The sequence below is a fragment of the Pongo pygmaeus genome, chromosome 23, assembly GCF_028885625.2.
Source record: "Pongo pygmaeus isolate AG05252 chromosome 23, NHGRI_mPonPyg2-v2.0_pri, whole genome shotgun sequence".
Classification (NCBI taxonomy): domain Eukaryota; kingdom Metazoa; phylum Chordata; class Mammalia; order Primates; family Hominidae; genus Pongo; species Pongo pygmaeus.
The window spans coordinates 29,182,133-29,207,069 of NC_085931.1; the positions used below are offsets into that span (position 1 = coordinate 29,182,133).

Here is a 24,937-nt window from a genome sequence, read left to right on the forward strand (position 1 = left end):
TGGCGGCATGCAGGCAGGCCACCACCCCTCACTTTCATAAAGTCCCTCGCAGGCTGTGAAACCTTTTCAGTCTCAACACCCAGTGGAGGGGCCACGGACCCTGCATCATTGCCCTCAGAGACCACGGACACCCAGGGAAGCAAAAGGGCGTCCCCAAATCAGTACACTGGTAGCAGTGAGGGGGAGAGGACCCTGGTGGGGCTTCGCCCATCTGGCATCTTTCTTTCTGCATCAAGGACTGCAAACCCGTTGGGCAGTGCCAGGGGATATTGAGGTGGATGTCCAGGCTTGGAGTGCCCAACTGATTAGCAGCATCTGCCCCAGGAATGGCAGGGGCAGGGGCAAAGCACAGGCATCTGTCTATCATTCTGCCTTAGCCACCATCAAGCCACCTCCCTTAACATGCCTCGGATAGAAAGCTCTGAGTGAAGGGGTGCTGGTCAGACTCACGGTGACTTTTTCTAGAGTCATCAGTCCTCCATCTTGCTTTGCAGTTAAGGCACCCAGGTGGCCCCTCCTCAATGAGCAAATACCCCTCCACCAGGGCGAGGTCCTGGGGAGGATGCAGATCCAGGCCCCTGCCTCTGTGAAGCGCCCAGCCCTTTTTTTTTTTTTTTTTTTTTCTTTTTTTTTGAGACAGAATCTCGCTCTGTTGCCCAGGCTGGACTGCAGTGGCACAATCTCAGCTCACTGCAACCTTTGCCTCCTAGGTTCACGAGATTCTCCTGCCTCAGCCTCCTGAGTAGCTGGGATTACAGGTGCCCACCACCACGCCCAGCTAATTTTTTGTATTTTTAGTAGAGATGGGGTTTTACCGTGTTGGCCAGGATAGTCTCAAACTCCTGACCTGGTGATCCGCCTGCCTTGGCCTCCCAAAGTACTAGGATTACAGGTGTGAGCCACCGCGCCCAGCCGCACCCAGCCCTTCTTAAATTACACTTCCTCGTTGGTGGCCCCGAGACATGACCATGGGTAAGCATGGAAGTCAGCCCCCATGGGGACGGATGCAGGAATGAGGGCCTGGGTGCCAACTTCTAGGCAACATCGCGTTTTCCTTAATTCCCCAAAGCAGTGGATTCCAATGATCCCAGCACTGAGAAGGCCCTTCCTTCTCTCTAGGGATGCTAAACGGCAGCTGGAGTTGCAGGGAGCAGACTCGGCACAGGAGAAGCCATGGGAAAAAGGACGCCCACACTCACTTCCCAGGAGGTCAGAGCGCTCATAAAAGAACAGTCAGTAGAAGAGAAAGAGCAGGTGTCTCAGGAGGGTAGGGCGAGCCTGGCAGGAACCCACCCAGCATGTGGAGGCTTAGGAGAAGCAAATCCAACATCCACTTAGATCTGTGTGGACTGCCCACAGGTTTGTCACAGGTTTGCTCTCCTTCTGCGGCCCTGAGCCAGGGAAGAGAACCAAGGGCAGGGCCTGGTTGTTGCTCCAAGAAGCAAGATCTGATCCCCCACCACTCCCAGGTCCCAGCCATGGGATGAGCAGCTGGGGAACACTTGCACTGCTCAACACCTCCACTGGAAGGTGCCACGGACCCACTTCCACCTTCAATGGGCTCAGAGACTGCCAAGGAGCCAACACGGATGGCGAGGACTGCCACTAAATCATGCCCATTTGAGAGCCCAGGTGCCCAATGAGGTGGGGCCATGTTCCCACCCTGCTGCAAAGACAAGGAATGGGCCCAGGTGGGAGAAGCTCTAGGCCACCCAGTGGGTCGGTCCTCATGATGCTGGCATGGGACCCTGAGTCTGCCCAGCTCCAGGGCTTGGACAAGCCGGAGAGTGGAATGGAAGGGACAGCTCCCTCCTCCTCCATGCCCTTCCTGGGCCAGGCCCACCAGGAGAAACTTGACCAAGTCCCTCACTCAAAGTCAACTTGGATTAGACTCTGAGCACTCAGGGTACCATTCCCAAAGTGGTGTGTGGCAGATGGGGCTGACAGCTGCCTGCCTGGTGGCCCAGGGCAGGAGGAGGAAAGCAAGCCCCATGTGCTGGGCAGGTCCACCCTGGGGGCCCTGAGGACAGGGCCTGTGTCCTTGGTACAGTGCCGACCACCTGGCCCATGAACCAGAAGAAAGAGAAGGAGGTGGTTCTCTCTCTCTCTCTCTTTTTTTTTTTTGAGATCGAGTTTCACTCTGTCACCCAGGCTGGAGTGCAGTGGTGAGATCTTGGCTCACTGCAAACTCCGCCTCCTGGGTTCAAGCGATTCACCTGCCTCAGCCTCCCGAGTAGCTGGGATTACAGGTGCCCGCCACCGTGCCCAGTTAATTTTTGTATTTTTAGTAGAGATGGGGTTTCACCATGTTGGCCAGGCTGGTCTCGAATTCTTGACCACATGATCTACCTGCCTAGGCCTCCCAAAGTGCTAGGATTACAGGCGTGAGCCATCGCACCCAGCCATGAGGTGGTTCTGAGGCAACTACAGTCAGGTTCACGCCCAGCCTGTGTCCTGCCTGGGCCAGACAGCTTCTGTCCCTGCATGAGACCCCTGAGGCCGTGGGTCAGCTCCCCTCGCCTCAGTGCTGCTTCTGACAAAAGCTGTTCCCCCTGGACACCAGCTCCCCAGCTTACACTCCTCGGCTATTCTCAGAAGCTGCTACCTGCCTGGGAATGCATCTGCCTCACTATGTGCCAGGCCCCACCTAGGAAGGCTCAGAGCGGCACGGGCAGAGGCCATGCCTGCTCATCGATGACGTGCACACAGAGTATGTCAGTGACGGGGGGAAGGGGAAGGAGAGTCTTCCCAGAGGAAGACGTGAAGTGCTTCATCCAGTCTCACATCACAGACACAAACCACGAACCCCACTTTCTAATCCTTAAACCCGATGTTAACTGTTTTTTAATGAAAGCACTCAGGAGGAAGTAGGAAGATTCCAGGCAGACAAAATGCCATCTTCCTACTCACCTCCTTTGCACAAGTCTCCTTGGCCGGGGAGCCTGAGCTGGCAAGAGTGTGGGGGATAAAAAAAGGGGTCCCTGGACATAACCCACAATGACAGAAAAGGAAAGAGGTGGCTGAGTGAGGCATGGTGATGGCTGCCGCCTGGAGGGCATGGTGCATGCGGGGTCACCCCTGCGACTGCACCCAAACACCTTCCACACAGGACTGAGTGTGCGGCCAAACTCACCAATCCCAGAAGGCAAGGTCTGCTGAGGACCAGGAAGGGCTCTAGACCTCAGATTGAGGGTGCCCTGCATGCCCCTGGCTCAGCAGGCTGGGTGGACCCAAGCCATCCCCTGCCACACTCACCTCTCCCTTCTTCACCGTCATGGACTGCCGTCGGGGTGTGATCTCCTCGTTGATGCTGGACAGGAAGTTCTGTGAGATGCGGAGGGCGTCCTGCAGCAAGGGGTGGTCTGGGTGGCTGGCAGGAGTGTGCTTCAGCAAGTCCTGCCCCAGGAAGAAAGACCTGAGTTAGACACAGAGGAGCACTGGCACCTGCCACTGTGTGCAAAGTGCAGACACAAAGTGCGGACGGAGCCCAGAGCGCCGGCTCCCTCAGTGTCACCACAGTCTCTCTCACTTGGGCCCCAGCTTTGTGGACAGAGCTTGTGTGAGCACCATCCTGGAAGCAGGTCCTACATGTGTTCCAGCAAACTCACGCTGCATGCACATGGCCAAGAGGGACTCCTCTGTTAAGGATCTAGGGCAGGGTTTCTCAACCTCAGCACTGTGGACATTTTGCGTGGAGTAATTATTTGTTGAGGGACAAGAGAGAGCTGTTCTTTCACTACAGAATGTCCAACACCATCCCAGGCCACTATCCATTAGATGCCAGTAGCACCCCCTTGGCTGCAGCTATGACAACAAAAAAATGGTCTCAGAACATTGTTGCTGTGTGTGCCCAAGGGAGCGGTTTTGGTCCCGGTCCGGAGGGGCGCTGTGACTCACATGGAGGACCAGCGTGCTCCTCGTCACACGGTCCACAGGCTTGTAGAGCAGAGCTGTGGAGAGAGAGAGGTGGTGAGAGAGGCCGCACATGGAGAAGCACACCAGCTGCCTGACCACCCTCGGTGCAAGGGTGAGTGGGGAGTGGGCTGCCCCAGCCTCCACAGGCCCCATCTCCCCTCTGTGCAGTGACAAGGGCAAGGCTAGAGCACCCAACAGGAACACTTTCAGTCCAGGACATTCACTGCATGCAGAGTCCAGAGCGGCCGTCAGACCCGAGCCTGCACGGCTGGCTCGGTGACAACAGCTAAAAAGGCTCAGCGCTGCCGCTCCTCTAGCCTGAGGTCAGGGAACCCACCCTGGCAAGGATGGGCTGGGGAGGGCCCCAATTCTGGAGGGAGACCTGCTCCCCAGCCCAGAGGGTAAGCTGAACAGACCTCTTAGCTGCTCTTACCATCGATCCCGGGACATTTCAGACACCTGACTCTGAGACAGGCAGAAACCTACTCAGATGCCAACACAACACTTGGTTTGACAGGTTCTCTGGCGACCTGCCCGAGGACACCCGGACTCCAGAGGCACATGAGCCCCACTGCAGTGGGAGCAACTCCCTGGCACAGTGGGAGCCCTGGCCAGCCTCAGCCACCTGTGCTTCTCCATGACGACAGTGAGCGTGCGCCCATCCCAGGCACGGACGCTTAGGTGTGTTCTGAGACATGCCAAGTATGTTCTTCACAAGACTCCCACGACCAGCATAAGGCACACATCGCTATTTTCATTTTGCAGATGGGGAAACTGAGGCTCGGAGCACAAAGCTCCGGGGGCTGCTGTTCTTTGCAAGTGTAACTATTCACAACACCCTAACAACTGAAAGTAAGAAGTGACTGATAATTCCTGATACCACTTTCCCAGCAACTCTGGACTCAATTCCTGCCCAGCCACTTAAAGCCTGTGCTCTGCACAGATTACTTTATGACCAAACTTGTCATCGGCAAAAACAGAAAATAAAATCCTTGTTACAGCCGGGTGCGGTAGCTAACGCCTGTAATCCCAGCACTTTTGGAGGCCAAGGCACTTGAGGTCAGGAGTTCAAGACCAGCCTGACCAATATGGGGGGAAACCCCGTCTCTATTAAAAATACAAAAATTAGCTGGCTGTGGTGGTGTGTGCCTGTAATCCCAGCTACTCGGGAGGCTGAGGCAGGAGGATCACTTGAACCCAGGAGGCGGAGGTTGCAGCGAGTCAACACTCCGCCTCAAAAAAAAAAAAAAATCCTCCTTACAAGGCCACTGGAGTCAACACGATGACATTTAAGTCAATATAAGCAGCACCTTGTTGCTACTGTTGGTGGCAAACTGGTCCTGATGGTATTCTTCCCTGCCTCCCTGAGCTGTTCTTTCCTCATCCCCACTCTATCTGAAGAGCAGAACAGGGAAGGCGCCAAGGGGTGACCCAAGTGGGCACTGTGTCTGCTTTTCCACAACGCCCCCTCTGCCGGCAGCAGCCTCCCTGACGAGGGCACAAAGAGACCTCAGCATGCAGAACTCACTTTCCAGAGAGTTCTTGGCCGTTGGATCCTTGGCATCTTTGTTGCTTCTGGCTCTCAGGTTCTGCAGAGAGAAAAGTGCATGTTCACACAGATGACACAAGCAGCTTTGATGATGCAGAAAGTTCCCCCTTCGGCAACAATTTCAGCTTTCCCTCACTGCAACAAACCCCAGGTGCATTCTGAGCTGATAATGAAATCACAGGGTGTGCAGGGACCCATGAGCAAGCTGAGCATGCAGGATGCCCTGGATGCTGCGGTCTACCTGGGACAGGGCTTCTCAGTCAGGTCACTGTTGACATTTTGGGCTACAAATTTTCTGAGCAGCTGTCCTGGGCACCGTAGGGTGCTGAGCAGCTGCCCGGGCCTCTACCTATAGGTACAGGAGCATGCCTGCCTTCCTGCTGTTGTGACAACCAAAATGTCTCCAGGCATTGCCAAGTGTCCCTTGTGAACAAAATCACGCCTGGCTAAGATCCTCTGACACAGAGGATCCTGTAAATGGAGGCCAACAGGAGCACTCTCCTAAACACACATCACTGTTTTCTTGGGGCAATTAGACAGCATGCAGGAGGCTGGCAGTTCAAAAGAGCACCCATCTTTGGAGACAGCCAGGGCAGGCCCACCACTGCAGACTGACACTGGATTATACCTCCACCTGCCCTCTCCGGATTTGCAAGTGTACTTACTAAAAAATGAGGTGCTACGATTCCCAGGGCAAAAGCAGGGCTTGTAAGTGAATAGCCTAGGCTGTTTTGATACAACTGCGTTGAAAGTATCACTGGAGAAGTGCAGAATAAAAGATCCCTGTGTGCCTAAAATCCTCTGGGAAGGAGCTGGATTAATTCCTGGTACTAAGCTTCTGAACGAAAGCATAAACAGCAGAGACGGAAGAGGTTCTGAGGTTGCTCTGCCAACCTCTTGTGCTGCAGGAAACATCTCAAGACCAAAAGAAAGTGTTTTCCAGCTCACTGGGGCCAAACGCTGCCATGCACTTTGGTACCTTTCCTGAGAGTTTAACAGCCCTCGCAGTGATTGTTCTTCTGTACATCTGACTCAGCAGTTCCCAAAGGGTGTGAGGGGGTGGGAGAGCCAAACAAAAGAGTGCAAAAACCAGGTGCTGGGCTCACAAGAGCCTGGGAGGTGGCCCATGTGTCCGTGGACAGTGCGACGCTTGGGAGTTATCTAGGAGCTCCAGGAACACCTGCCTCAAGAAAACTTAGGAGTTTGGTTTAACCCTGCATTTCCCAAACTGGCCTGACTCCCAAAGCCCTTTTCATGTAATTCCTATTACCTACTGTCTGGAGAGCTGGTGTTCCATGGAACCAGATCTAACTGGATGCTGCCCATCTCTCAGGACTGTCCCAGGAGAAGACGGACACTACTCCACTCCTTTCTGTACTTGAGGGTGATCCTCGAACTCCCATGCCTGAGCACTGACCTCTCCCACACCTCCACAGGGCTTGCTGCTTTCTCTTCCTTGCGTTTGACTCTGCTTTCTTTGGGTGGCTCCAATTCCTCTGGGTCTTTTTTGAAACACAGAGAACCAAAGTGCATGTCGCCCTGACGGTGCAGGTGCCAACAACTTTCACAATGGGTCGGTTTGCGGCTGGTCCTGAGCCCCATCCCACTCCCTGCATCTCAACCATGGCTCAGAATCCACTGGTGCATAGTTGGCAGCACCACGTGATCCCCAGGTGGCGTCCCATGGTGTTTCCTCCCTCCTCTGCAGAAACCTGTCTGGGTGGACTTGAACTTGCCCGCTTAACTGTAACCTGCTCTTAAAAGATCAGGTCCCTGATTTGTCAAGGTCACTTGAAATTCGGTGCCACCATTCCAGCTGTTGGGGAGGAGGGTTTCTTATTTAATGAAAAAGGAAAAGAGAACAGATTGAATGGTCCAGAGGGAGTCTGGCAGTGCGGAGGGAGCTGGAGCCCTGGATGCATGCAGAGCCTGTTACCAGCAGCACCTGGTGGAGCAGGGTGCCCCACGGACTCTGGAGGAACAGAGCGGCAGGTACTGTCACCACTGGAGACATCAGAGCGAAGCCCGTGATGCTCCATCCTGTGATAAACAATAAGACGGCATAAAGCCTCAGGAACAAAGCCCAGGGGTGACAGCTGAGGGTGTGTCCCAGCAAGGGTGACCCGCATTCACTCCCTATTTCTAGGGCCCATGTCTCTTTCTAACCCTGCGGTTCTCACATGGAGGGCTTTCTGCTCAGAACCCTTGCTGGGTGGGGGAAAGCCAAGTCGGAAGGCAAAGCTACAGCGAGATGGGGGGCTCATGAAGAGGCAAGGGTCTCCAAAGAGGAAAATGTCGCAGAGTGACCACCAGGCAGACACAGGCTGCGGAAGGGCAGGAAGAACCCCAGTCTGGAGTGCAGACCCAGGGGTGTGGCTGGGTTCTGGTTCCGGCTGGGCCACCAGCCTCCTGAATGGCCCATTCACGGTCTCTGTTTCTGAATGACTCTTTCGAGGCCCTGGGTGCTAACACTGCATGGTTTGAGGTTTCAGCTTCCTGGGGCTAAATGCAGGCAGGGAGTCAGCAGCGTCTCAGACCCAGGGCCTGGGTTAGTGCAGCTCCAACCTGTCGCTTTGCTCCTCACATGGATCTACAGAGCACAGGTGCCATGAGCCTTCGCCCCATGGCACTAGCCCCTCAGTGCTTCCTCAATGCTCTCAAGGTCTCTGGCAGGCTAGAAAAGGAAGAGTGGGCCACCTCCGGCCTCGCCTCCAGTGCCAGGTACAAAGTCAGCCTCAGGACTCTTGCAGTGAGAGCTGTTAACGGGCAGAACTACAGACACCCCTCACTGCAGACAGACAGTGCAAAGAGTGTCCCTGGAACTCGGCAACCCCCAGAATCAGGCCCTCGCCCCTGGGGAGGCAGGACGCCCTGTGGGCTGCTCCTTCTGTCTGGGCACAACAGCATCCCCAGCACAGGGCTGACGCAATGAACCCAACAGAATCTGGAAACAGCTGGGGTTCACGACCAGATCTTGATCTGGTGCACTCTGTTCTCCTCGGGAGGTGGAGGGTACAGGTGGGAGTCAGCGGTGCACCTGTCTGAACGGCATCAAGGCATTACCTCGGAGATTTCTGCAAACTGAGCATTGGCCTGACAGCACTTCTCAGCCATTTCCATGGCAACTCCGTAGTTGTCCACAAAGGCCCGGTACACACCCAGCTGGCTGGCCTGAGGGGGAGGAAGGAAGAGAGAGTGGGACAGGTGCTGCTGCTCCCCCATCTTCCTGAAGAGCAGGCTCCCGTGCACAGCTCTGCAGAAACTCCAGCGACAGCAGACGGCACACAGGCTGCAGAGGCCTCGGCGCTTCCGTGCTGCTCCCTCCCACCTGCTCCCCTCCCCACGCACCCAGCACACTTCCCGCTCCCAAAATGACATGCTGAGAAGTGACTCACGGCGCCAGGCAGGTAACAGTTCCCTTCCAGAGCTACTTATTCCTCCTACTCCACTCACTGAAATGGTGCCATGAGCGGCAGCTGAAGTTCGAGGTTGTCAGTGAATCTGGACAAGTGTCTGCGCGCAGCACTTTCCCATTCTGGCTGCAGGAGTGTACCCTGGACACAGAGGTCACCCCCTGTCCCACCCATGGTGTTCCATGCATGTCCAGTCCCTTCAGACACATAAGAAACGCCAAGTCCGGCCGTCTTTGCAGAAGAGAGCCTCCCGCTGCACAGACACAAGCCCATCCTGGGCCTGGTGAGGGTGCTCAGGTGTCATGCTACACACCTGGTGGGGAGAGACTGACTGGCTGTTAAGGTGAGAGGTGTTCTGTTTGTTCTTTACTAAACCAATGGCAATAATAGATCTCCTCACTGCACCTCCAGGTCAGACACACACTCGATTCAGCAACAACTTGTGTAAGTGCAGTAGGCACCGCCATCTCCGGGCCCCACAACACCTTTATGGGCAGCGAGGGAAAAACCAGCAAACCTAGGCCTGGGGAGTGTAAGGGCAGACCCAGAAGATGCACTGGTCAGGGCTGAAGACTCCCACTGTAGCTGACTGCAAGCTGGAAGACCAAGGCATTCACGGCTCCTGGTGTTTGTTTTGTGTCAAACCTAAATTTTATTTCCATGTGCATTTGCATTTATATTGAATTTTATGTTTCTACAGATGACAATCCCAGAAGCTGGATAACCAGGCACCCTTGGCACTGTCTGATCTTCTGGCCCTGCTCCCTGCAAGAAACCCCTGCAAGAAGGGGCTTAGGGTGTACGAGGAAAGGGTAGCAGCCGGAAGACACCTGCCAGGCCCCTGCCATGCTAACCACCTGGAGGAGTCCTTGCATCCTCCAGTTCTAGGTTCTTCCTCATCCGTGCAGTGATGAGGTCCAGAGCTCTTCCTTCTTTCCCTCCTCCCTCCTTTGCAAGTCACTGAGTGCCTCCCAGCCTTGGCACAAAGCAGCCAAGGGCCTGCTTTAGGCCTTGTCACCGCAGTGGTGAACAATTCAGACACGGCGCTGCCCTCTGAAGCTGGTGTTCTAACAGGACAGTGCCTGATGAACACACACAAGCAAAGTAATGGCAGATGGTTACAAGCAGGACAGGGACTGAGAGCGACGAGGCTGCCTTTGAGAACGTGGTCAGGACCAGGACAGCCTCTCAGAAGAGGTGACAGCTCAGCAGGGTCTCAGGGGTCTTGTGAGAAGGACTCCTTTCAAGACTTCTCCTCCCTCCTGCTCCAGGAGCTCACATCTTCCAGGTGGCTTGTGCGAAGTTCTAAGCAATTCCTTTCCACATTGTTCACTAATCAAAAACGTGCCTCCGGATCTGATGCACTGAGAAGCACACTGCCTCGCTGCTGTGGTGCTGTTATGCAGAACGTGAAGCTATTCCTGAGGAAACTGGCAAACCCGAGTGGGCCTGTGCCCTTCAAAAAATGTCAAGGTTGTCTGGGCGCGGTGGTTCACGCCTGTAATCCTAGCACTTTGGGAGGCCGAGGCAGGCAGATCACCTTAGGTCAGGAGTTCACGATCAACCTGGCCAACATAGCAATACCCAGTTTCTACTGAAAATACAAAAATTAGACGGGCGTGACGGCGCATGCCTATAATCCCAGTCACTCGGGAGGCTGAGACAGGAGAATCGCTTGAACCTCGGAGGCAGAGGTTGCAAGGAGCTAAGATCACGCCACTGTACTCCAGCCTGGGTGATAGAGCGAGACTCCATCTCCAAAAGGAAAAAAAAAAAAAGGCAGGGTGCAGTGGCTCATGCCTGTAATCCCAGTACTTTGGGAGGCCAAGGCGGGCGGATCACCTGAGGTCAGGAGTTTGAGACCAGCCTGGCCAACATGGTGAAACCTCGTCTCTACTAAAAACACAAAAAAATTTAGCTGGGCATGGTGACACGCCCCTGTAGTTCCAGCTACTCAGGGAGGCTGAGGCAGGAGAATCGCCTGAACCCAGGAGGCGGAGGTTGCAGTGAGACAAGACTGCGCCACTATACTCCAGCTTGGGTGACAGAGGGAGACTCTATCTCAAGAAAAAAAAAAAAAAAAGTCAAGGTCATGGAAAACAAGCAAAGTCTAAGGAACTGGTACAGATGGAAGGAGACTAGAGAGATGTGACAACCAAGTACATAACATGATCTTAAACCGGGTCCTGAATCAGAGAATGAAAACAGCTGTGAAGAATGCAATTGTTAACTTCGGGGAAATTTATATGAACTACATATTAAATAACAGTATCTCATCAACGTGAAATTTCCTGAATTTGACAAATTGTACTGTGAGTTACAGGAGAGAATGTCCTTGTTCTTAGCAAATGAAGTATTCAGGGGGGAAAACATCTTGTGCTTGTGTGTATGTGTCCATGTGCGTTTGTATGTGCACAGAAAGAGATAAAGCAAATGTGGCAAAAAGTTCCCATCAGTGTATCTGGGTGAAGGCTATACTAGAGCTCTTTGCCCCATTCTTACAGCTCTCCTTTAAGTTTGAAATAATTAGAAAAATAAAAATTCTGAGTTGATAAAACTTCAGCCAGAACCACAACCCGGAGCAGGAAAGTCAGCCCGTGCAGCCCCACATGAGGAGGTGGCAGAAGCCGCATCTGAGTCTGGCTTTCTGAACCATTGGACGTGGATCACGAGTTCCTGGGCTTGGAAGAGGAACCGGAGCTGGGCAGGGCACTGCAAGCTCCTTTGGTCCTAAGACTTGTCCAACCTGGAAGCCTGACAGAGTGATGCTGGGCCAACCCTACTGAGCTGGTCAGGGAGACAAGGGCAGGCACCGGGCCTATCTGTCCTTGGGGAGTCCCCAGCACCCAGCCCAGGTTGAACACACATGAGTACTCAGCTCACGGTTATGGGGAACAACTTCCCACTGCAACCCCAGCCTCTCCTCCGAGTCTTCCGGCTGCATCATCTGATGCATGAAGGTAGCTCAAGGCCTCCAGGGCAGCCAGTGGAAACTTTCCAAAGTTAAATTCCAATGTTCCTCAGATATTAAAGTTTTAAAAAAGTCTCTGAGTGATTTCAGAATATTATCTGGGGAAGAGCTCTGGATGTGTGTTTTTTTCCCCCCAACAACACGATTCTTCATTTCTCAGGAGGGCGTCAGGCCGTCACGTCCACTAGGTCTTCTTTTGTTTTTTTTTTCTGTGAACAATCAAGCTTTATTTTTACAAAAATGAAACTTGTAAAATCTCTCAACAGCCAGCCTGAGGTAGGGCTGGCTAGAACTCACTCAGAACTGCTGGGTTCCCTTTGCCCTCTCTTGGTTTCAAAGCAAAACCAGGCCACAGTGCCCCAGGAATGAACCTCCGGCCCCGAGAGGTTGGTCAAGGGTGAGGTCTGGCTGCTGCCAGCGGGCTATTGGCAGCCTCACCTTTCTTTCCAGGAAGTGGCAGAAAGAAACCACCTGGGAAGGTGGAAGAACCTCACCTCACTCTATAGGCTATCATGGATCTAATAAGGGGTATAGGATAGGCCTCTCCAGGCCAGATCCTTGCTCTGGCCAAACAGAGTCGCAAGGCCCAGGTTCAGCCCCACTCCTCTAAAGCAGCAGGTCCTGCCTCTCCAACAGGTTCCTGGGAGGGACTGCATCTCTGGTAAGCCTCAAAGCTCCAGGAGTCAGCAGCCTCTAGTGCAAGGTGCCTGAGCACTGGGGTCACAGGCCCAGGAGCACAGTGGGGCAGTGGGGAGGAACTATCACTGCACCTTCCATGCAAGAGAGGTCCCTGACTCACTGGTCTCCTTGGCCCACAGGCAGGGGTGGCCCTGATGGTCACGGTTTTGAATATCCAGGATGTGGAGGTTGTAAGACAGCGCAGCATAGAGATGCTTGGTGGTGAGATGCAGGCAGTACACAGGGCTGCCGAGGGGAGTCGACGTCAGCGGGAAGGTGTGCAGGCAGGCCACAGCCGGTCCCACAGCCGTACAGCACTGTAGAAGGAGGAACCTGTGGCCAGCAAGTGGTTGCCATCTGTCTGCAAGGCAGTACAGGGTGCTGTTGTGGGGCTCCTCCCAGTCCATGACACAATTCCAGACACTGGTGTGGCGGTCCCAGTAGCGAACGTAGGTGTCATAGCCACAGGACAGCAGTGTGAAAGGGAACTCATACATGACATCCAGCACCCCAGCCCTTGGGGGAAAGTCACTGTCCAAGTGTGTCATCAGCTGCCCACTGCTGAGGTCCCAGATTTTCAGGGGTGAGAAGTGCCCACAACAAGCCATCCCTGTCACAAAAGAGCTGAGTAATGGCCTGATAGCAACGGACCAGATTCGGTCTTCAGTCTGGATGGTGTATAAACACTACCCCAGCTGGCCTGAGGCCAAAGGCCACACCTTGGCCGTCCTGTCCCTGGAGCCACTCACAATGATATGATGCCCCCTTTGCAATCCACACAGTTCACCTCCTGTTCATGAGCCGAGTACTTGACAGCGAAGGTGCTGTGAATCTTACCAAGGGCAATCTTCCCACCTCCTCCTGCACTGACAATATGCGAGTTGGCCAGCACAAAGTGGCAAACGTCCTCATCATGCCCAGCAGACTCCCAGAGGCTGACGGTTCAAGCTGGCACCATCTGGACGGAACTGGTAGGCCAGGATGAAATTAGCCTGGGATATGTACAAAGCATCATCCTCTAGCTGCATCCAAGGCATCTGACTGCATCTCCACTTCAGCAGAATCCCCTCTCGGCAGCGCCCCAGTATCCAGTTCTGAGACACCTTCACTGGGACACTGGTCATCAGGTTGGTGCCGAGCCGCGTGAAGCCAGAGTTCAGCGAGGCCCGGGCTATCTGGCGCCGAAGCAGGTCGCAGTTGGTGAAGCGCCGCAGCCAGCGGCACACCTGGGCCAGGCGGCTGAGGGCCGGCATGTCGAGGTAGGAGCAGATGAGCAGCAGCAGCACTTCCGGCAGGCGCCAGAGCGCTGGCCCCGCAGCCAGGCAGGCGGCCGACTCCCGAGCCGCCTCCTCCTCCTCCCCACTGGCTGCCGCCGCCACGGCCGCCCCTGTACCCGGGATGTAGGCCCAAGCCTGACCCCCTTGTCCTTGTGCTCTTCCCGGCCTGGCGCCCTCCAGCCGCCTAGCCCTGACCCTCCATTCCTCCTTCTTCCCATACTCTCTTCCTTGTGCCTCCTTCCCGGCCCCTGCGCTCCCCTCATCTTTGATGATGCTTCTCGCCCCTTCCTCCACGCTTCCGCCTCCCTCTGCTTCCTCTCTTGGGCATGCCCTCGCTCCCGCCTCAGCCCCCGGCCCGGCTGCCTCCTTCGCCGTCTGCGGCCCGGACTTCCCTTCCACCCTGCTTCCTCTTCCGCCTTGCCCCTCTCGCTAGCTTTTCTCTTCCTCTTCCCCTTCCTTTGCTTCCCCCTCGCCACCCGCCTTTCCTGCAGCTTCCTCGCCTGTCCGCCCCCGCCCTCACCCGGGCCGGCAGTTCCCGGGGGCCCCCACCCAGCGGCCCTGGCTGCCCAAGAGCGGCCGCGGGGCCGGCCCGATGCGGAGCCCAGCCCGAGCCACCGCCCTCCACTAGGTTTAAAACTGCTGACACACACACGGAGAAAAGGGGGGGCTTCAAAGATGGAGGGGGCGGCATGTATCAAAATACAGCCTCCTGCTCTCTGGCAATAGGGGAAAGAGCCCCAGGGAGCAAGAACTGGAACAAATTAAGTGTCTTGTGTGTTCCTCAAGCCTTAGCTCTGGCCTGGAGTCTGGGGGGTCTGCAGCGCAGGGTGGCAGAGGGAGGGGTCCCCCTACAGGAAAGCCACACCTCAGAGCAGAAAACTCAGTCCCCAGCACCAGCCAAGGGGAGGCCCGAGGCCAGAGCTGGGTGTCTAGGTAGTCCAGAAGTGCTGGGGGCAGGGCTTTTAAGGAATCACATGCTCTTCACACTTAGAGGGGGGCCTGGCCTCTGGCCACACCTGCCCCTAGAGGACTTGTTTCCCAGCAGAGGAAGCCTGCTTCAGGGAAAGTGTGTGCACACAACATGTGGTGGTGCGCACCTGTAGTCCCAGCTACGCGGAAGGCTGAGGCCGGAGGATGGCTTCAGTCAGGAGTTCTGGGCTGTAGTGCACTACACACCACCAGTTTGCCTAAGAAGGAGTGAAACAGCCAAGGCTGGAAAGGAAGGAGGTCAAAACTCCCATGCTGATGAGCGGTGGAATCGCGCCTGTGAATAGCCACTGCACTCCAGCCTGGACAACGTAGTAAGTCCCCATCTCTTTTTAAAAATACCTATCTAAATAAATATAAATTAAAAAAAAAAAAAAAAAAAGGCTGGGCATGGTGGCTCACGCCTGTAATCTCAGTACTTTGGGAGGCTGAGGCGGGTGGATCACTTGAGGTTAGGAGTTTGAGACCAGCCTGGCCAACATAGCAAAACTCTGTCTCTACTAAAAATACAAAAAATTAGCTGGACGTGGTAGTATATGCCTGTAGTCCCAGCACCGGCCCTGGGTTACTTACCAGCTTCTGGAAGAGGTCGCCCACCTGCTGCTGGTGGCTCCACTGCTGCACGCGGGGGAAGAGCCCATCATAGAACTCCTTGTGGATCTCGTAGAGCTCAGGCACTTTGAAGAAGATGGTCTCGATCTGCTGACTCGTCAGCACCGGCTGAGAGGTGGTGGCAGCGGCTTTCAAAGGCTTCATGGGCTGGAAGAGGGCACAAGTGAGGTAGCACAGGTGAGAGGGGCTGCCATCCCTCAGGTGCATTGTATGACAGTAGACAGTCATGGTTACCTGACATATGCACTTTTATTTTTAAATCACATAACAAATACAATTTTAAAACTAGCTTGGTTTGGCAACTCAGTCTTCCACTGGTATCCACTCCAGGGATGGCGAGCTGCACCCAGGCTCTGACAGCTGACCTGGGACTTAAGGGCAAAGAGGCTCCCCAACCCTGTCACCCTGCCCCATCCCACCCTGCTCAGCTCCCTAAATCCTCCTCACCAGCAGCAGTGCCTCCAGGTGGCTCAGGTAAGTCTCCTCGCTAGCCAGTATTCCAGACAGGACCCATTTTCTCATCTCCAAGCCCTTTTCCAAGTCCAGCTCACTCTGCAGGAGAAATAGACAGAAGTCAGCCTGGAAGGGCAGTAGCAGGATTCTTGCATCAGGGCCCTCTGACAGAGGAGGGCCAGCTTGTTGACCTCTGGACAAACCTCTGCCCCCACAAAGGCTCCACATGGAATTAAAGGGAGGCAGGGGACCCTCTGCACATACTAAGCCACATGCTCACGGTCGCTGAGAATCCCGGGGGGGTCATCTGGCAACACCAGGGCCACCCTTAGTCTTGCCAGACCACGAAACAGAGTTTGGTGCGGAGCAGGCTGGGCCAGGCCTCCCTCCACGCTTCTGCACGTGACCCAAGGGTACCTGCCTGACACAGTCCGGGAAGGAGAAGGAGGCTCTGACCTGAGGGGGCGTCAGAGCCCACAGCATGGCCACCTGGCTCCTGCTGCAGCCAAACTCCACTCCCCACGGCTCACCTGGGGCCCGCCTCACTTGGATTGCCTGACTGCTGCTGCCACATGACCCTTTGATTGATGGGGCCCAGGCAGCACCGCCTTCTCCAGATGCCCTCCCTTCCAGCCACAGGGACTGCTACCACCTGCCCCAGAAGAACCCTGTCCCTGGGGCTCAAGGCCTGTGTCCCCTGACCCTGCTTTTTAGACCCCGACATCACTGGACTGGCAGGGACCCTCTTACATGTGGGCTATGACAAAGTCCCCCCTTCCCATTAGCGTCCCTGCTGAAAGTTCAGGGAAGCTCTACTGTTTTTGTCTCCAAATGAAGAAGCTGACACATTGCTGGACGTTGATGTAGGGGACAGAGCCCACGCCCCTGGGAGGCCACCTTCTAATCCTAGTTATGATAACATTTCCCCTCCCCACTCAAATTCATGTTGAAGCCCTAAACCCCAGTAACTTAGAACGTTACTGTATCTGAAGGCAGGGCCTTTAAGGTAAACTGAAGCCAAAAGGTTCCATATGTCCCATTCTTTTTTGTTTTTTTTGAGATGATGTCTCGCTCTGTCGCTCAGGCTGGAGTGCTGTGGCACAGTCATAGCTTACTGCAGCCTTGAGAGCCCAGGCTCAAGTAATCCTCCCATCTGAGCCTCCCAAGTAGCTGGGACCTCATGCACCCACCACCTCGCTCTGCTAACTTAAACATTTTTGGGGGGGTCCAGGCGCAATGTCTCACGCCTGTAATCCCAGCAGTTTGGGAGGCCGAGGCGGGTGGATCACCTGAGGTCAAGAGTTCGAGACCACCAGCCTGGCCAACATGGTGAAACCCCGTCTCTACTAAAAATACAAAAATTAGCCGGGTGTGGTGGCCGGCGCCTGTAATCCCCACTACTTGGGAGGCAGAGGCAGGAATTGCCTAAACATGGGAGGGGGAGGTTGCAGTGAGCCGAGACCATGCTATGGCACTGCAGCCTGGGCAACAAGAGCGAAACTCCGTCTCAAAAAAAAAAAAAAAAAAAATTTTTTTTTTTTTTTTTTTTGTAGAAACAAGGTCTTGCCATGTTGCCCAGGCTGGTCTCAAACTCCTGAGCTCAAGTGGTCCTTCCACCTCAGCCTCCCAGAGTGGTGGGATTACAGGCATGAGCCACGGTACCCCACCAGGACTGGGGTGCTTGTAAAAGAAGAGGTCAGGACACAGACTCAAATGGAGGGAACATCATGTGAAGACACACAGAGAAGACAAGCCCAAGAGAGGGGCCCGAGAAGAAGCCACCCCTGCCCACCCCTTGATCTTGGACTTCAGGCCTCCAGGGCTATGAGAAAATAAACTCCTGTTCTTTAAGCCCCCCAGTCTGTGGTGCTTTGTTACAACAGTCCCAGCAAAGGCATGACACCCAAGATGATGACGCCAAAGGCCACAGAAACCGCCGCCTGACTTCCTGGCCACTCCCGCCTGCTCCCTGGCCACTGGCAATGTTGGAGGCTGGCCGTGCCCACGGCAGCACCTCAGTGCTCCACGGGGCTGAGGCTGTGCTGCTCTCTCTGTCCCGCCTGTGTCCAATGGCCCTGCCTGTAGTCAGAGGAAAGTGCGTGCGTGCGTGTGCGCAGGGGGTGGGGGGGGTGTCAGGTCCGGTATCTATGACAGCCCCGCCCACTTCTCCACTGGTTGCTGGGCTCACAGGTGTGGAACTGGGGCGGTGGTCCCTGATCACTCACTTTCCCACTTTCGGGGAAAATCACTGGCTGTGGGCAGGCTCCTCGTTGGCCCCGCTGACATCTAGGCCTTGAGGAGTCTCTGTCAGGGGCTGGGTGGCATCCTGTGCCTTGTAGGATTCTGTGCAGCATCCTTGCCTCTACCTACCATATGTAACACCCTCTCCCCCAAGGTGTGGCAGCCACAATGTCTCCAGGCGCTGCCACACATGCCCTGGGAGCAGAATCACCTCCAGTGAGAACTGATGGGTTTGAGGAAGGATCTGACTGAGGTCAGCTCAGGCCTCATGGTATCTGTAGAATTTGGAATCAGGGTCCCAGCACAGCCCCTGCCTACTCCCAACCCTGCTGTCCTATTTCCCTGGCGCTCTAGGAGGGAGGCATGTCATGGTATAGACAGCAGGTTCAACACGAAGCGCCCAGGGCCTGGCCTACCCCATGGTCTCAGGCAAATGCCCTCCAGCCCTAAGCCTCCACTGCCCGGGGAGGGAGCCCCACCCTGTGCCCCATTTGAGTCCCTGGGGCTTGGACCACAAATCCTCACTTGCCCACTGGGACCATCTAAAAAGCCTTCCTGGGCCACCTTTTTGCCCTGGGAATCGCCTAAGTGTGTGCACACTTGTGTGAATGTATGCATGAGTTGTCAGCATGCCCGGGTGCCTGTGTATATGTGTGTATATATGTGCATTTATACACACGTACATGTGTGGGGGGGGGACAGCCATCAAGATCTGGGCTGAGAGCAGCTCCAAGGAAAAGGACACGCAGGTCCCGTGCACACCTGTCCCCCCAGGGCAGGGTAGGCAGTGTCTCCACGGGTGGGAGCCTCCAGGCCATGGCTGTGCCTGAGCTAGGAACTTCCTTGCCTAGCACAGTGCCCAGAACACCCAGGTGCTCAATTAAGATTCATTTAATAAATCAATGAGTGGATCTCAAAGACCTGGCTGTATCCTAGTGTTGGCTGAGTTTTTATGAATCTCTGAGGGCTCCTTCAGGGTCTCCATACTCTCACTTGGAGACAATTGGGACCAAGGAACCCAGGACCGTCAATTGAGCCTGACTTGGTGCCCTGAAATACTACCCAAGTTCAGCAAGTCCGCTGTCCATGGTGCACATACACGTAGGGTGGGGCGGCCTATGACACCCCCTCTCTGCCCATTATGAATGGTGGAGTCTTTGGGGAAAGCACCCCCAGCTGCCCCTGCAAGTGCCTCCCACTGTGTGCAGATGCCGCTCCCTGCTCCACAAGAGGAGAAGAGGTGAAGGGAATGGTAGGCCCCTTGGGCAGCGCCACCCATCCACCCAGCCTGCCAGCCATGCTCATGTTCTAAGGACAATCTTGCTACTATGAGTACCAGGTGGCTGCAGGGCCCAGGGAGGCTGCTACGGCAGCAGGGCCCATGACGGCCCCACCCAGTGTGAGATGCTTGTGCCCGCGTGGGTGGGAGCACTGTGTCTCGTTCTGTCCACATGGTTTGGAAAGCCAGGAGGAAAAACAGCGCAGGCAGGAAGGCAGAATCTGGCTCTCCCTCCCTGTTCTGAAGGGCGGGGCTGCTCAGGGAACATCTGGCCCAGGGCATGGACTGGGTGGGGTGGAGACAAGACTCAGGATGAGGCACTTCTCCTTAGACTAAGAATCTTCTAGAGTCCTGAATAGTGCTGGTGGCATCAGACAGGGACGGCTCAGAAATCAGCCAAGTCCATGCAGAGAGCAAAGGGCAGGGCCCGGCCTGGGGCTATTTATAGCTCAGGGCTGTGCTCGTGCCAGTTATGGGAAAGGACGTGAATGCAGGGAGGGCCATGGAGGCAGGCAAGGAGGCTGGGGCAGGTAGGAAGTTGGAGGTAAAGGGAAATTGGAAAAAGAAGTCAGTGACATGGAAGGAAGGCCCTCCTACCACGACCCTACCTAGGCGGGTACAAACACAAAACTTGAGGCTAAATAAAAGCCAATAAAGAACCCACAAAACAAACTGGGCTTGTGACAACCAAGCAGGAAAAGCCAACAGAGAACAAGGTGAATAAAACTGTTGTCAGCTGGCTACCAGGCCCACGGGTGAACCGAGGGCGGGAGCTGGAACTAAGCTTCAGGACAGGGCAGAGTGCAAAGAGGCCCCTTCTAGTCCCTCATCCTAGTCCCCCTAATCTGGGGGAACCCAGTGGTGATCAGGGTGCAAAACCCTTGCTGCGAGGGGCAGGCTGCTCTGGGCTGGGAGTGTGCAGCCAGCACAGCTGCTGGAGAAAGGACCTTCTTGCTCTGGGCAAGGGCAGGTGTTCATCAGCAACAGACTGGACATTGTCCTGCGGCCCAGCCGGCGAACACCCCAAGAACCTGGCCCTCATGGCATACAGAGGGCAAGGGGCTGGCCTCTGTACAGGGTCCTGGGGCTGCAGGTTGTCGCAACAGGCCAGCCTGTGTGAATCCTTCCCACAGCACCCCGGACAAGGGGGTGCCTGGCCTCTGTCCAACCTCTGTCTACACTACGAGTGGGTATTCACAGAGAAGACCCATGCCACAGGAGTCCACTGAGACCCCAAAGACTCAAGATCAGCATCTGGGACCAAATGAGGGGTGGGTGGCATGCAGGAGGAGAGGGATGAGCAGCCTGATGCCCCTTTCCCACTGGATGGTCAGGATCAGGGTGCCTCTGGCCTCAAGATCACCATGCTTCCTGGGGGAAGTCAGGTGTCCTAGGAAGTGACAGCCATGTCTTCAAACCAAAGATCAGAAATGAAAGACAACATTTGCATGGCTTATTGCACGGCTGGCAGAGAAACCAGGAAGTCAAGGCTATGCTTGTCTCCAGAGCAGTGAAGGGCACCCATCCTGGGGTCCCAACCACTGGGAAGAGCACCAGAAGGTTTCTGGAAAGGAGCTACACACAGTTCTCCTCCAATCAAATCCCCTCCTCTTCAGACCAGCTCTGGGCCAAGGGGAGTGCTTGGGATTGGAAACTCTGGACCTGACAGGCAGAGACGTGCAACCTCCTACAGGACGTGCACCATGAGAAACGTCTACAGCTCCTGTGAGGGCAGAAGCAGGGAGCAGGGAGCAGGGGTCGGGGGACCAGGATCTGAAGTGGCTTCACAGAGGAGAAGCCCTGGACTGAAAGGTGAAGGCTGTACTCCAAGTCAGAGCCAGGTGTGGGTGGGAGGTCCCCACCCCCGGACAGGGACTGGGGCACTCACTGAGTGGGCAGATCAGCTTCCTTTCGGGGCCAGGAACTGCATCAAGGACTGGCTTGGTGAAGACAGCCCTCAAGAATGATGGAAAGAAATAGCCTTTCTCAAGTTCAGCACTTAGCCTACCTGAACTTGATCCTTCTTTGTACCAAACCACGCTCACAAAGCAGCAAGAGAGGGGTGCACCAAGAAAGACAAGACAGTTGAGGGAGGGAAAGTGTGCCCACTGAAGAATCAGGAAGGCTTCAAACCCTGGAGCTGTGTGGCCCAAGCAAGTTACTTCACCTCTCTGAACCTCGGCCTCCTAGTCTGTAAAAAGTTGACACTCGATGTGGGATAGGAAGCTACCTAAGGCAGCAGCCTGTGTGTGCTGCACGGAGCAGGTACATGTTACCCACTGGCTTCCTCTCCCATCCTCTCGGTTCAGAACAAGAAGCCTGCCCAGCACCAAGGCCTTCAGAAATCACAAAAGCATATACATAAGCAGCAGTCCCAGGCCTGCAGCTAACATGTCAGCCCCAGAAAAAAACAGCTCAGTGAGAAGATACACTTCTGGAGCTTCCTTACAGAAATGGGGAAAAGTCCATCTCTCTCTTGCTCTTTTTATTTATTTTTTTATTATTATTTTTAAAGATAGGGTCTTGCTCTGTTGCCCAGGCTGGAGTGCAGTGGTGAGAATCACAGCTCACTGCAGTCTCAAGCTCCTGGACTCAAGCAATTCACCCACCTCAGCCTCCTGAGTCGCTGGAATTATAGGTGTAAGCCACCATGCCAGGCTATGTTGGAAACCATCTAGAAATAAGCTAAGCAGAGTGCGGAAGGAATCTGTCATCAGCGACCAAAAAGACAAAAAGGAGTAACTGCCCTGGGGCAGTGATTTTCTCAGCCCAAGAAGTAAGGAACCCAAGAGGTCAAGTGGGGGGACATGCACCAATGGCAAGGGGTGAGCATCTGGGCCCCAGAGCATTGCTGAAGCAGCCCCCTGAGCTGCGGGAGCAGCGAGAGGAGTCAGAACTTCATGCAGGGCCGGGCGGTCCAGCACCATCCAGCCTGCGACCAGCCCGGGCTACGTTCTCATCTGAGGGGGGTGCGGGCCCACTGCTTTCTTGGAGGGCATGGCAGAGCATCTACTGAATGTGCCGCTACTCACTAGCCATGAGACCTTGGGGAAGCCACCACTGGACTTCAGTTCCACATTTGTAAAGTGGAAGTGACAGCAAGGCCAAGAATTATTAATGAGGGTCAAGTGAAAACTCACAGGAAAGGCTCTGGTCACATGGATGGAGCCATCCTCAGCACACGCTTTGGTGAAAGGGAGCAAGAAGGCTATGAAGCAAAGGGACCCAAGCCCAGACACCACCTGGCTCAGCAGCGTTGCTGGCGCCACCACACAGGTCCTGCTGGTTTTGGCGGTGGCCTCTGGTGCTGACATTCTCAGCCTCAAGACCACATGCTGCCTGCCTCCTCCATGCTCAGTTCAAAGCATCCCCCGATCTCCCTGATCAACACATCTGGCAGGCTGTCTGTGTACCACATGTAGAGATGAGGAAGGAGTTTTTGGTGACCCACTCGGCTTCCAAACCATTGGCTGCTCCACCACCTACCTGCTACGTACCCCTGAGCATGGGGCTGCGCTTCAGGGAGCCTCACCTGGCCCTCTGGCCACACGCACACCACGGGGACTCACCGCTTTAGTGGACTCCAGGGCTCCCGAGACCAGCGTATCCCGGCTGCCCCTGCCCTTGCTGCTGAGGTGAGGCGATGAGGAGGGCGAGTCATCAATGTAGGGCAGCCCGTCTTGGTGCCGGCGCTGGTCCTCTGCCCGGTCTGCAGCACAGCCGTATCCAGGTGGTGTTCCGAACGAGCCATCTGTGTGTGCAAAGAAGCATCCTGTGTTAGAGACAGAGAAGGGAGCATCCATACTCAACCTGTCCCAGCAAGCACACAGCTGACACCATCTCTGTCCCCAACAGGCATCTCACAACGACCTCGGGTATGCTGACATCCCCTTCACAACTGACTGGTCAAAGACCACAAGGTGAGGGGGGATGAACATGAGCTCACTCCCCAGACAATACAAGGGGCTTTCTGAGATACGTCTGCCCCTGTCAGGGGGCTGTGACTTAAGAAATGTATATTTGATCTTTGCATATCCCACCCTCTACTTTCCTGGCACACAGGTCCTAAAACCCTCGGAATCTCCAAAGTAATACATGTCTTCATGTGTGCTAGTAAATGGCAGGTGGCTGGGGCTCCTGGACAGCCTCAGGAAGGGGGCTGGTTGCCGGGAGAACCAACCACATGATTAGAGAGTTGGCACCCCCAACTCTCTGGGGAAGACCCACAGTTGAAGGTTGAGTTGATCACCAATGGCCAGTGACGTAATCAATCATGCCTACACAATAAAGGCTGTCCAAAAGGCCAGGGTTAGGAGAGCTTCCAGGTTGCTGAAAATGTGGCAGTGCCCCGAGAGGGCATGGAAGCTCTGCACCCCTTCCCACAGACCTTCCTCTATGCACCTCTTCCATCTGGCTGCTCCTGAGTTGTATCTTTGTATTAAAAACCAGTCATCTAGTAAGTTATTTTCCTGAGTTCTCTGAGCTGTTCCAGCAAGTGATCAAACTCAAGGAGGGGGCTGTAGGAACCTCCAATTTACGGCCAATAGATAACCTGGACTTGCTACTGACACCTGAAGTTAGGGGAAGTCTTCTGGAGCTGAGCCCTTAACAGTGGGATCTGACGCTAACTCCAGGTAGACAATGTCAGAACTGAGTTGAAATTGTAGGACACCCAGCTGGTGTCTGCAGAGAACTGCTTGGTGTGGGAAAAAGCCCCCACATTTGGTCACATAAGTGATCTGCATTGAGCTGTGTACAGAGAAAACAGTTGGTTCTCCCCCGTACAGGGGGGTTGGGTTGCTATAGAAAGGGGGACCCCTGGCTGGGTGCAGTGGCTCATGCCTGTAATCCCAGCACTTTGGGAGGCAGAGGTGGCGGATCACTTGAGGTCAGGAGTTCGAGACCAGCCTGGCCAATATGGTGAAACCCCATCTCTACTAAAAATATAAAAAATTAGGCGGGCATGGTGGCAGGTGCCTGTAATCCCAGCTACACGGGAGGCTGAGGCAGGAGAATTGCTTGAACCTGGGAGGTGAAGGTTGCAGTGAGCCAAGATTGCACCACTGCACTCCAGCCTATGTGGCAGAGCAAGACTCTGTCTCAAAAAAAAAAAAAGGGAAACCCAAAATGTTACTGTTACCGTCTTGTTGTCAGGAATGGTCCTTGCACCTTGCACACCTGCCCATGGGGTCTGATGGGGTGAGGAGCACAGGCCAGCATGCTGGCTGGGGTGCAAGTTCTGGCCACCATGAGCAGCGAGTCCTAGCATGCTATTCCCATCCCAGCCCAGGGAACTGGGGCTACAGGCTCCCCATCCCCCAGCCCAGCCCAGCTTCTGGCTGAGTCACAGACCACCTTCCAGCAGGTCTGTCAAAATCCCAGACCACCCTTACCCCAATGTGAGTACCCGCAGGAGGACAGAGTGGCTTATCCTACAAGAGGCCCCCTGCCTGTTGGGACTATCTGGTTATACAGAGTAATTCATTCCTCCCAGAGGCACCTGGAGATAATCACTCCCTTCCTCCCAGGCTGAATGACAAAGCGTGTTTCCAAGGCCTTAGC

At 55.0% G+C, this 24,937-nt stretch overlaps 1 protein-coding gene and 1 pseudogene across 2 annotated transcripts in view; both read right to left on the reverse strand.

Annotated features, from left to right (window-relative positions):
• The window catches only part of BCR (BCR activator of RhoGEF and GTPase), a 134,758-nt gene that overhangs the window by 39,167 nt on the left and 70,654 nt on the right, over positions 1-24,937 (reverse strand). The window contains exons 2-8 of one of the 2 annotated variants that reach the window (XM_054469018.2): positions 22,945-23,126; positions 15,850-15,954; positions 15,364-15,549; positions 8,528-8,635; positions 5,444-5,504; positions 3,898-3,950; positions 3,256-3,396 (exon numbers count right to left, since the gene is read on the reverse strand). In XM_054469018.2, the coding sequence (XP_054324993.1) occupies positions 3,256-3,396; positions 3,898-3,950; positions 5,444-5,504; positions 8,528-8,635; positions 15,364-15,549; positions 15,850-15,954; positions 22,945-23,126 (836 nt within the window). Of the gene's footprint in view, positions 1-3,255; positions 3,397-3,897; positions 3,951-5,443; positions 5,505-8,527; positions 8,636-8,859; positions 10,613-15,363; positions 15,550-15,849; positions 15,955-22,944; positions 23,127-24,937 lie in introns of those variants that run through there. The other variant, XM_063662772.1, reaches the window with a different exon arrangement.
• LOC129023633 (F-box/WD repeat-containing protein 4-like) lies at positions 12,049-14,494 on the reverse strand (annotated as a pseudogene).